The sequence below is a fragment of the Crocuta crocuta genome, unplaced genomic scaffold, assembly GCF_008692635.1.
Source record: "Crocuta crocuta isolate KB4526 unplaced genomic scaffold, BGI_CrCroc_1.0 scaffold170, whole genome shotgun sequence".
NCBI lineage: Eukaryota > Metazoa > Chordata > Mammalia > Carnivora > Hyaenidae > Crocuta > Crocuta crocuta.
In genome coordinates this window covers 8472635-8484994 of record NW_027527853.1, presented here as the reverse complement: position 1 = coordinate 8484994, position 12360 = coordinate 8472635, and the positions used below count along the sequence as shown (strand labels likewise).

The 12360-nt window shown below is 42.2% G+C and overlaps 1 protein-coding gene across 2 annotated transcripts in view; it reads right to left on the bottom strand.

Moving 5' to 3' along the window:
- The window catches only part of PANK1 (pantothenate kinase 1), a 55009-nt gene that overhangs the window by 17639 nt on the left and 25010 nt on the right, over positions 1-12360 (bottom strand). For both annotated transcript variants that reach the window (XM_077780005.1, XM_077780011.1), the window contains exon 2: positions 8666-9018. In XM_077780005.1, the coding sequence (XP_077636131.1) occupies positions 8666-9018 (353 nt within the window). The remainder of the gene's footprint in view (positions 1-8665; positions 9019-12360) is intronic.

Here is a 12360-nt window from a genome sequence, read left to right as displayed (position 1 = left end):
TGACACCAAACCAATGAAGGAAGATAATTTGTCAGGTCTAACTTAAATTAAAAAAAAAAAAACTTTGGAGGTGCCTGGATGGCTCAGTGGGTTTCCCTCGGTAATACAGCTAGCAAACAGCTCCCAGCAGCTCCCTGTTCTCTTGTCTCCATGATGCAAACTGCTTCTGGGATCTGGAAACAACCTATACAAGTGCTATACTTAGATCTTTTGCCAAAAAGGCACTGTCTTCATTACAAAAGTTAGCAGCTGGAAAAAACTTTGACTTCATATCACCCATCTGAATTTTCCCATTCAACAAAATCCACTAAATCTATATTTACAGAGCAGAATTAGTTTGAATAGGTTACCAGCAAGGTGGTACAAGTTTTCTTGATACAAAGAAACAATCATTCTGGTTTTTTTTAATCTTGTAATTTAAAGATCTAATTGGCTTTACTCAATGATTCGTGAATTGGGGGGCATACCATCTAGCAAGTAGAAAGGGGTTCCCCAGAAACATCATCTTAAATGACCTTGCTGATAAGATAAATCTGTCTCATACATGATTCCAGACATTTCCTTCTTTACCAAGTGAAAATTTGGGGTCTGATGCAAGTAATTATACATGCTTTAAGGGTGTAATGCTTTAGGTTTAAGACTACCTGGAGACCTGAAAAGATTGTATGACACCTAGGAAACCCCATGCTCTTCCGCTTAGAGCATTAATCACATTCTGGCTTGTTTTCTGGTTCATCAGGTGCCCCCGAGCACAGTGGTCAAAGGCCTGTCTCTGTAATTGCTTAATAAACATTTCTCAAATGGGACAGGGAAAGTTAGCACTTCTCGGATCAAACCAAACTGAAAAGTAACAATTTCATCAGCCAGTCTTGGGACCATAGGTTAACCTGCTTAAAAATTAATCAGAAGCCCATCAACCACGTTGACAGGCATGCCCAAAGCCAACATCACAAACACAGACAGAGACACAGGGTGTCCGGCTGGACATCCTGAACCTATGCTGTAGGAAAAGAAAAATCTCTCAAGGCAAATAAGCTAAGCACATACAACTGTGATATGAAAGGAAACATTGTTATCTCATCTTTTGCATCAATGTCATTTTCAGGGCGCCTGGGTGGCTCAGTTGTTTAAGTGTCCGACTCTTGGTTTTAGCTCAGGTCATGATCTTGCCCACAGGTTTGTGGGTTTGGGCCCCATGTCAGGCTCTTCGCTGACAGTGCTGAGCCTGCTTGGGATTCTCTCTCTCCCTCTCTCTCTGCCCCTCTCCCACTCCTTCTCTCTCTCTCTCAAAATAAATAAATAAACATTTTAAAAATTTCAAATAAAGTTCTAGCAGCAAATAAACCTCTCCGTTATACATTTTACTGAGGGGTGGGTATTTCCGAAGCCTGGGTCATGCATCCCAAACTAGGAAACAGAAATAAGTCACTTTCAGAGACCTACAGAGACCTCCCTCAAAAGTCTTCACCATTTAGAAAAAAGTCCAGGCTCCCAAGTGTAAGCAATGAGCCAAATCCTTACTTGGATATTCAAATAGGCCAACTAGAATTTAGAACAAGATGGGAATTACTCCTCAGACTTTGGAGTTTATAAATACAACTACATGAACTTTGTAGAAAGCCTGAAACAGCACATTCAGATCCAATGGAAAAACACTCATTCTCCAAAACACGCTTTTAGTTTTCTTGTATCGGGGGTAACAAATGCAAATGCCTACAGGAGACAGTTAAGATACCATAAAAGAGTGAAGCCCTTGAGTAGATGTAAAGTAACAGGATGATGGGATTGTTGTACACAGGACCATACACGCATAGTTACAATTCACCTGCGGCCCACTGTTGCCAGATGGTAAAGGGGGCTCAGTGCAATTAATTCTTAAAAATACTGCAGGCCAACCAAACATTTCTGTGGGCTGATTCTGACTTCTGTTCTACTAATTTTATATGTATTCTAATGCTCATCTCTATAATGGGTCTTAAATGATGACAAACCTGGAACATCAGATCCAGCAAACATGCAGTTGAAGCTATAACTAATGTGAACATAACCTTGTAACCAAGGTGTGCTGGTAAATGTTTAACAACCAGCTCTCCGGGAGCAAAAGCCCTGGTTTAGAGCATTTACCGATTTCTGTGGCATAACTGTCCCCACAACGGCTAATTTCAAGCTACCAACATGATGTCACTAAACACAGAGTTGGGAAGACAGACACACAATGAGCTCTCATAAGCCAGTAGGAACGGGTCCCAGCACCCCACTGCTTGTAAGGCTCCTTATCACTTCCAGAAAGTATGGGTTCTGCCAATTCCTAAATAATTAAGCTTAAACTACTCTCCAAATATAAAAGCAACAAACTTAAGCTTGTCCTAAGACCCAAACTCTATGTAAATAATGGAAGCTAATAAAAATTTGTATGATCTCCTCTGTAAGACTTGAGGCAGGGAAGCTATTTTGCAGATGAAATACATCATCAGCTGTTGAGTGACCTATTCCGGATCCCAACGCTGGCAAGTAGTGGAAGAGGTAGAGTAGAAAAAACTTTCAGACTACAGCTATGAAGAACTCACATCATCGTGCCCAGTACTAAAGTCACCCAAGCAAGTGTATGGGTGCAATGTGATCCTCAGACTATAGGACCCATCAGAATCACCAGGAGAGTTTGTTGAAACACAGATCATTGGGCTCACTCCCAAGGTTTCTGACTGTATTTCTAACAATACCCCAGATGATGTTGATGCTGCTGGTCCTTGGATCACACAGTATTAGGAGCTGAAGAGCTGGGATGAGTCCATGACCCCAGAACAGTGAGAACAGGCATTCATTCAGTAAGGTCACAGACTTTCCCTGATAGCACCTGTCCTATCTAACTCACAGGGCTACCTTCAGCAATCAAACGAGGGGCACCTGGGTGGCTCCGTTGGTTGAGAGCATCCATCTCTTGATTTCAGCTCAGGTCACGATCCCAGGGTCGTGGGATCAAGCCCTGTGTGCGGCTTTGCAATGACCATGGAACCTGCTTGAGATTCTCTCTCTCTCTCTCTCTCTCTCTCTCTCAAAAAAAAAAAAAAAAAGAAATATTTTGTGTGAAAATATTTTGGCTACCACAAAGAACTATACACATGGGTTCTAATTATGTGAGAAGAAAAATAATTTGGTACTTCTCTTGAGCTGAAAGGCACTGTTCCACTATTGGAAACACCATTTCCACAATGAAGACTCCAATTTGTAGAGGGAGTTCTATGATACCTGTATGCTAATATTAGAAAACATATGGGTCCCAAACACAAGGCATGCTTAGGATACAACTGTGAAAGGTTCTCCTTATGTGCTACAGCCCAGTCTGTCAAAAATAACTAAATAAAGAGTTAAATAGATAAATCTGGTAAAAAACCATCCCAAGAGGTTCCCCACCCACTCCTATGGGGGTATTTGATGGACCTGCCCCAAACCAGTTATATTACTCCCCTGTAGTTGAGAAATAAGTCACCAAACTGTTTTTCAGAAATGGATAAAATACACAGCTGGATGATACCTTACACTTCCCAAGGTGCTTTGGAGGACACTGTCTCTATAAAACATATTGGAAGTGGCAGAAAAGGTTACTTTTTAAGAATTATGCAAAGAATAATTTGCATATAAAAGAGTTGATTCTGAATTACAAACTTCACTCTGGGCTCTTTTCTCTTCTCAGAGGAGACCTAGGAGGCCTGAGAGAGATGAATTTCCAACAAAACCTTAAAGATGGCTTCTTCCTCCCTGCGCCCACTGATAAAGAGGACATAGGTGAGCGGTCAAGAGTCAAGCCAGACTCAAGTGGAGAATGGCATTGTCTTCCAGACCTTATGCTGCTGCAATACCACGAATCGGTCCCTGGATTAATCAAGAAACCAAGCTAATAAATGTTCTTGAATGGTCCACTTGGATTTGGATTTCACATTTCCACAATTGTCCTCCTTCTTCCTGATAATGTTTCCACTAATCTTAACTTTTTAGATGGTTTCCATAGAGATTTCTGGTTTAAGAAAGGTCAGTTCTTAAGTCCTCACACCTTGAAAAAATATATAATAAAAGCAACCAGAAGATCCTTTTTTGTTCCCTAAATCTCATGTCAACCAAATAAGAATGTTAAATCCTGCTTGCCTGGAGGATAGGGCTTTTGTAAAAGTAGTGAAAAGAGTCACTGCTAACTTCTAATTAAAGTTAGTCTTAGACTAGGTGCCGGGGTGGCTCAGTTGGTTGAGTGTCTGACTCTTGATTTCAGCTCAGGTCATGATCCCAGGGTTGTGGGATCAAGCCCAGCATTGGGCTCCATGCTGAGTGTGAAGTCTGCTTGGGATTCTCTTTCTCTCTCTCTCTCTCTCTCTCTCTCTCTTTCTTTCCCTCTACCCTCCCATGCACATGCGCTCTCTCTTAATATATTTAATTAATGGTAGTCTTAGACTGAACAAAACTCACAAAAAAGTATCTATTATAATGGAGAGCTAGGTGGACAAAAAGGATGATTTTTTTCTATAATTCTCTATTGTTAGAATACTTTGCATTCTAAAGAATACTCTTATTGAAGTTAGGAAGTGCAGTAGTGGATGAAAATATTAGATTTGGTACATAAAATATTCTGGTAAGTTCTTCACTAAAAAATTTTTTTTAATGTTTTCTTTGTTTTTGAGAGAGAGACAGAGACAGAGTACTAGCAGGGGAGGGGCAGAGAGAGAGAGGGAGACAGAATCTGAAGCAGGCTCCAGGCCCTGAGCTGTCTGCACAGAGCCCAATGTGGGGCTCGAACTTGTGAACTGTGAGATCATGACCTGAGTTGAAGTCGGGCACTTAACCAACTGAGTCACCCAGGCACCCCTCTAGTGAGTTTTTCAAAAGAAAGAAATATAACAGAACAGAAACAGAGGAAGACAAGTCTTCTCCTTGAGGATCACTTTCTTCAGTGGTGGGATTCCTCATTGGCTTATCAAGTTTTGACCATTTGTAGTTAGATTAAGTTTTGCTTCTGTGTTCCATTTTGGTGTATCATTAATTCAGAAGGCTAACTTCGGCAGTCAGAAGTTTATTTGTGACAGTGACCCTAAAATGTTAAAAGAAGAAGAAAGGAAAAAAGGAAAGAAGAGACAAAAGAAAGAAGGGGAGGGGAAGGAAGAAAGAATTGTAGCTTTGTTCAGTTGAAAGTATACTTAAAAAAAAAAAAGAAAGTATTCTACACAGGGGTCTAACTTAATGCTTGTCTCACGGTGTATAACTCTTTCTTGTATATTCTAAATTGAATGAAGACTAGTTGATGTTACCTGAGGATTTAAGTATATTTACTATAAATGAAAAGGATATAGTCATTAGATACAACAATTGCTGGCTTTTCAGGGTCTGCTGAACGTCTTTCAGTTAGCTCTAATTAGTCAGGTTTTCAAAACACATTTCTGCAAAGCTGTAGTCTACCCGAAACAGTAATTTTATACAGGAAATGACAGGGCTTTATAGTATACATATGCACTGCTTTATGGTGTCAGATTGCTTAACATATGTATTGATCATTTACAACCAACCACGTAAGCACCTTCAATTTTCTATTCTGGCAAAGGGAAGAGAGAAGAGCTTGCATTTAGCACACCTAAGGGTCTTAGCACTTAATGTTCCCTCTGCCTAACATACTCTTCCTCGGATCCTGGTCTGGTTTGCTTCATTCCTTCTTTTGGCACCTGCACCAATTCATCACACTAAAATCCTCCCAACACTCCCTGTCTCCTTTACCCTGCTTTTTTCCTCCTTCCATAATATACATATAAAATGTGTGTGTGTGTGTGTGTGTGTGTGTGTGTGTGTGTGTGTGTGGTGGGGGTGCTGGTGGTGGTGCATTCTATATTCACTTGCTTATTTAATTACTTACTGACCATCTCCTCACGCTGGATGATAGCTCCTGAAGGGCAGGGGCTTTGTTTTGTTTTGTTCCTAACAGTGCTTGGCACGCAGAAGGAGCACAGTAAATACTTGTGTACTGTGGAAAGAGGATNTATATAATACTCATTTCATATGTGTGTGTGTGTGTGTGTGTGTGTGTGTGTGTGTGTGTGTGTGTGTGTGTGTGTGTGGTGGTGGTGCTGGTGGTGGTGCATTCTATATTCACTTGCTTATTTAATTACTTACTGACCATCTCCTCACGCTGGATGATAGCTCCTGAAGGGCAGGGGCTTTGTTTTGTTTTGTTCCTAACAGTGCTTGGCACGCAGAAGGAGCACAGTAAATACTTGTGTACTGTGGAAAGAGGATGGTAAGATCTATTCATCCTCACAAACTTTGGAAGGATAAGGGCACATAACTTAGCACGCTGACAAACAGGTTACGGGAAGAGATGAATTCTGTCTTCACTTTGGCTAAGACTGAGCATGGAAACAGAAGGTGGCCCATTTACTTTCTTTTATGGATGTATGCCCCCCAGCTGGCCGGGCTATTTGGCAAATATTCCAGACTTGCTCCTTGCTCCAATCTATTCATTAGGCTCCAGCAGCCTGCCTGAAGGAGCAGAGGCTTCTTTATTTTGGTTGTAATAAGATACGACCTTTCTCAGTTCAGAACCTTGAGAAACACACTTGCTCACCGCTAACATATATTGAGTAACTTTCAGAACATACATTACCCAGAAAGAGGAAGGGAGGCATTGAGGGATGTTGCATAAATGCTCTAGGTCACCTTGCTTCACGTTAAGCTCCCTAGTGGGGGTGTTCAGATAGGGTGACATGCAGAAGCACGAGGGCTGGGTCAGCATTTTCTCCTGAATCAGAATTGAACTCACGCCCTAGCGCTTACCAGGGGGCACTACTAGAGTCTCTTCATTCAAAAAAGTTTTAAGTTTATTTATTTATTTTGAGAGAGAGACAGAGAGAGTGAGCAGGGGAGGCACAGAGAGAGAAGGAGAGAGAGAATTCCAAGCAGACTCTACTCTGTCAGCGTTGAGCCTGACATGGGGCTTGAACTGATGAAGGTAAGATCATAACCTGCACCAAACCCAAGTGAGATCGTAACCTGTGCTGAACCCAAGAGTCGGAAGCTTAACCGACTGAGCCACCCAGGTGCCCCACTACTAAAGCCTCTTAATCTCTCTTTAGCTTTAGTTTTCTTATCCATGTAGCCCAAAGATATTATACTTCCTGATCTCCAAAGGTGACTTCAGATTCTGATGTCCTAGAAGTCCTCCTTCCTCTCCATTTTCCTGCCTTTTTTTTTTCTTTTTGCAGATGATGAAGCTGAAAAGGGATGTGTCTTGCTCAAAGTCACCCAGCTAGTTAAATGCAGAGACAGCACTAAAATTCAGGTTCAATGCTTTTCCAATGATGAATTCAAACTTAATTTTCATGCCCCTGGATCTCAGCCTTTTTAGTTTCAAAGCTCTTTGATCATTGGGTCCCTTTGGTGGGAAAGAGATGCCGTGAATCATTTAGGTAAGTGGCAGCATCAAATTCTACTGCTAGATCAGGAAATGGGACACAGAAGAAAAAGCCAAAACCTGATATCATCAGTCTCACTTAGCATGCTGTGCTAGGACTCTAGTGCCAGCTCTTCTGGAAACTATTTAGTACAATCAGCAGGATAAGTGATGTTACTTTTGATGATACAAATAGAATTTGCATTTATAGTTTTATTAAATACCATCAATAATATATCGATTCATTAATTTTCATTAATGACAGACCTTGTGGCAATCATTTACATGAGTTCCAAGACAGAATGCCAGTACTTTGTACTCCAGGCTTTGAAAATGTGTATTTTATAACTGATCTCACTATATTTTCAATTTTTTGGCAAGACTAACCCCCAAATCTTCCTACCTTTCTTCTCTAATGTCCAGTCACTTCTGTTGAACTAGCTTCCCTTATTTTCTCTTTATTTTCTATATCCACTATTTCACTTTATTCTTATTTTGTTTCCTGGGGGTTGAGGCTGGACAGTATAGAGATTTTCCTGACTGCAGAGATGGGGAAATTGGAACACACAGCTGTTAAAAGATTGCTAAATAAAGAGAAACATGAGATATCTTACTCATCCATGTCCTCCATTTAGCCAGATTTGTCAAATGTAAATGAGCAATGCAGAGCTGGAATGGACTGCCCATCAGGGTACAGCATCAGTCTTCTTATGTAAAACCAATCTTACTCACTAAGAAAGGAAGTCACCTATAAATAATATCAGGTATTTCATTTTCATCTTAAACAAAAGTTCGGAATGACATTCACAAAGCAAAAGAAGACACTTAGAGCACATAATAGGTAGATGGCCGTAAAAATTTTTCGCAGGATTTATAGAAAGCCTCTCTATCTAAAAAACAAGCACGATGTTTATGCTGTTCATGACACTGTAAGAAGAATCTTTGGAAAAGTCTAAAATACTTCAGAAAGGGATTGATATCATCTCATCTTTAGCATATTGTACAATAGTAACTGTAACAAAGATGATGACGATAGCTAATATTTTTGAGCATGTACTAAGTGCCAGGGACATATTGTCTCATGAATCCTTCCTGTAACATCCCTATGAGGTAGGAACTACTCATATACAGGAGGGAATGGAGGCACAGAGAAGGTGAAATAAACCTGTCCAGAGTCCCAAGACTAGTTCTTCCATATGAGAAGCCAGGTGGTTTTGTTGTTTAATAAGTATAAACCTGACGTACCATTCTGAAGTCCTTTTCGAACTTGAAAGCCCCACCTCCCGTGGCACAGAGCGTGGTGTGGAGGCTGGAGAAGTTCTTCTCACTGCCCATCTGAATGAACCTGTGCATCGCACAGCTGGGGAAGCGAATGAAGTGCAGGTTCCCTTTGCGCCCACACATGGTCAGATTTTTCAGTTCTAGATGGACGTCTCGGATCCCAGTTTTCCCGTAAGCGGTGTTAGAAGTCAAATACTTTCTAATGCTCTTCAGGTTCTCCACTTCCTCTTGTTCTTCTTCGGCTGTAATATCCTTTGGTTCAAAGTAGACCAATTTAACCAGCGTTCCACCGATGTCCATGCCAAACCAGGGGAAGGCTAGATAGAGGACAGAAAGATAGTACTGTTGAATTCCATGCACGGGGCTGTTCAACTTCTGAATATTCAAGAACGAACTAGAAGGTGTCACATCTGAATGTGCATTTAATACTCAAGCCACCTGAATTCAGCTAGATGTGCCTAAAAGAAGACAGGCAAGGGGAAATCCACCATTCAAATGGTGCCCGTGTTTCTGCCCGTATTCCATTTAGACTCTGTCTCAGACCTGAAGTTGAGAAGAAAAGTAAGACGCTGCAGTCCCTTAGGCCAGTCTCAATTCCCAGGCTTCTCAGAGCTTGAGTGTCTCCCCAACCTGAGTACAATCCCAATACTTACAGATCTCTTTTTGCATACACCATGGCTCTCAAATGCTCTCTTATCAGAATCTCAGCCAAAGAAACAGTGGTCTGTTCCAATGCCAGGGGAAAAACTAGCTATGCTAGGTGTACCCAAGGCATGACGGTCTCTAACCCACCCGGCGCACCTCAGGCACTTTGTAGTTACAATTGTTACAGCATTCAATTTTTGTCTCCGTGAGCCAACTTTATAAGACACGACTCCACGTCTTTAATCTACCAAATAGACAGGAAGGAGAAAGTGAGAGAAGGTGGGTTATAAGAGATGAGGACCCTATGGTGGCAGAACTCTAAAAAGTTATAGCTCCTCTTGTAGCTCATTAACACTGTGCTGTCACATGCTTTGCAATGAACACAGAGCAAATCCAGTGAGATTCCAAACTCGGGGGTCTCCCTTTTCATTTCCGTCAGCACACGCCATGAAATCGGAAACTGTAATATTAAAACTGAGTTTAAAGATACAGGGAAGGGTACCTGGGTGGCTCAGTAGGTTAAGCGACTGACTTCAGCTCAGGTCATGATCGCGCAGTTCACAAGTTCAAGCCCCTCGTCAGGCTCTGTGCTGACAGCTCAGAGTCTGGAGCCTGCTCCTGATTCTGTGTCTCCGTATCTCTCTGCCCCTCCCCCACTCACTCACACACATATATATACACACACACACACGCACGCACGCACACACACACTCTCTCTCTCTCTAAAAATAAACAAAAATTTAAAAAAATGTAAAGACACAGGGAGCTGGCACACCTGGGGTGGCTCATTTGGTTAAGTGTCTGACTCTCGGGTTTAGCTCAGGTCGTAAACTCATGGTTCATGAGTTCGAGCCCCACATCAGGTTCTGCGCTGACAGTGGGGAACCAACCTCCTTGAGGTTCTCTCTCTCTTTTTCTCTCTGCCCCTCCCCCACTTGCACTGCCTTCGTCTCTCTTAAAATAAATAAATAAACTAAAAAAAAAAAAAGACACAGGGAGCTACAATGACTTCTTTCAATAAGTTTATTTTGTTCAGCCCTAGAGAGCATCCATTATGAGCCCTGGTCAAGTTGTGCTGCCACACCCAGAGGTCACATTGCCAGGAGCATAAGTGAGAGCTACAGAAGTTCTCTTTTTCTGGGCAGCCCCACTACTTAGCCCTCTACGCCAGTAGGTTGGGGAGGGTGGAAGAAGAGGGACACAGCAGGAAGCCAGCCCTGGATGTGCGATTTTCTCTCCAGCGCTTCACTGCTGCCCTGTTCGCTGTAGTCCGAGCTGGCTGTTCCACACTCGGAAGCACTCACCCTCAACAATATGAAAACTAAAGTCCCAAACTCGCCAGAAGATTAAGAGCAGAGCAGATTCCACTGACAAGACCAAGGTAACAAGACCAAGTCCTATTATAATTGTGGAAGTTGGCAAAGCAAACCCCACATGGCCCAGGGCAAGTTGGGAAGCTTGCTTGTCTGAGCAGATCATAGGAAACTGGTGAAAGTTCATCCCCACTGGTCAAGTCAACTCACAGATGACGTTTCTTGCTCCGTTCTCTAAAACTGTCAGCATGGCCCACAGTGTACGTAAAAGGAAAAGCCTCAAATGAAGATTCACAACTGCTTCCCATACACGGGAACCAGGGATCAGCTCACTGTCACTCCCTCCACCTCTCTAGAGCTCCATCCCCTCATCTGTGGAAGGACGGATTGCAGTACAATGGTCTCCAGTGGATCCCTTCAGAAGTAAAATCGCAACCACCCCCAACCACGTAGGCTGACCAGAGCCCTAGTTTTAATCTCCACTGAAACACCTATGGCAGGTCAACTGGTGCCTGGGCTATGCAATCAGTGTTGCAGGTCTAATCCTTTCTTCTCACAGTAGGAGAGACACTTCCCACTGGGCAGGATGGGGGAAGGGTATTCTGGAACTTTGATAGGCTACTCATTTGGAAACATTCTGGCAACACCTATTAAAATGAAAAGTACATATACATTTTTAACCCAGCTAATCCCTCTCCTGAACCATATTTAAAAAGCAGAGCATTTGAAGATAGGTATAAGAATGTTCTTGAAGCACCCTTTACAGTGGCCAAATTAAAAAACAAAAACAAAAAAGAGACAGGGAAAGAAAACAGAAAACAAATTGCATGGCCTGTAACCGGAAAACTGTTCCACTGAGTGTGTTCTTTCCAACCCGCGGACTACCGGATAGCCATTGAAAAGAATGAATGAGATCCATACCAGCTGCCTGGAGAGAGAGCCCTAAGCTTCTGTTAATGAGAAAAGTAAAAGATACCCAGAAGTGTAAATAATTTATTTACCCTATTTGGTTTGGAAAGAAGAAAAAAGGAGGGAAGGAAGGCAGGAAAGAAGGAAGGCAGGTGGAAGGGAGACCCGTGGGTTTATGATTATTTGCTTATTATACGCTGAAAGATACTGAAGGCTATCTATCCCTCCAGGTTGTAAATAGCTTTAGGAGGTGGCAGAGATGGGCATGCCGTATGGGGGGAGGCTAGAGACTGGGAGAGGAGATGGAGAAAATTCTACACTCACACCTTTTGGTACTTGCGGAAGTAAAAAAATAAGGAGAATTCAGTGACAATGAAAAATAGGAGACCTCCCAGCAGAGAATGGACAGAACAGCTATGTGCAACCAAGAAAATAATCTAGTTCTGTGGTAGAAATCCAGGCCCCATGCAGCCATAGCTGCCCCCAGCCCCTCTGCGATGAAGGGTCCCTCTGCGGCCTTTTGTGGATGCTGCTAAGTACAGGCAAGTGCAAAGAGGTCTCACTTTTTAAAAAACGTGACAGGGGACCTAAACTTTTCGTAAGTTATTCAGAATCTGGCTGTCTTCTTCCTGCTTCACCTCCGGCTCATTTCAAAGCTTTTGTTGGCCACAAAATGGTGGAAAAAAGCGTAGAGCTCTGAAAATTCTGTTAAATGTTATATCAGCAGTTTTGCTTGAGGTAAAAGAGGATGAAGATCAGGATACTGTATAAGTTTAAATGGCAAGAGAAATT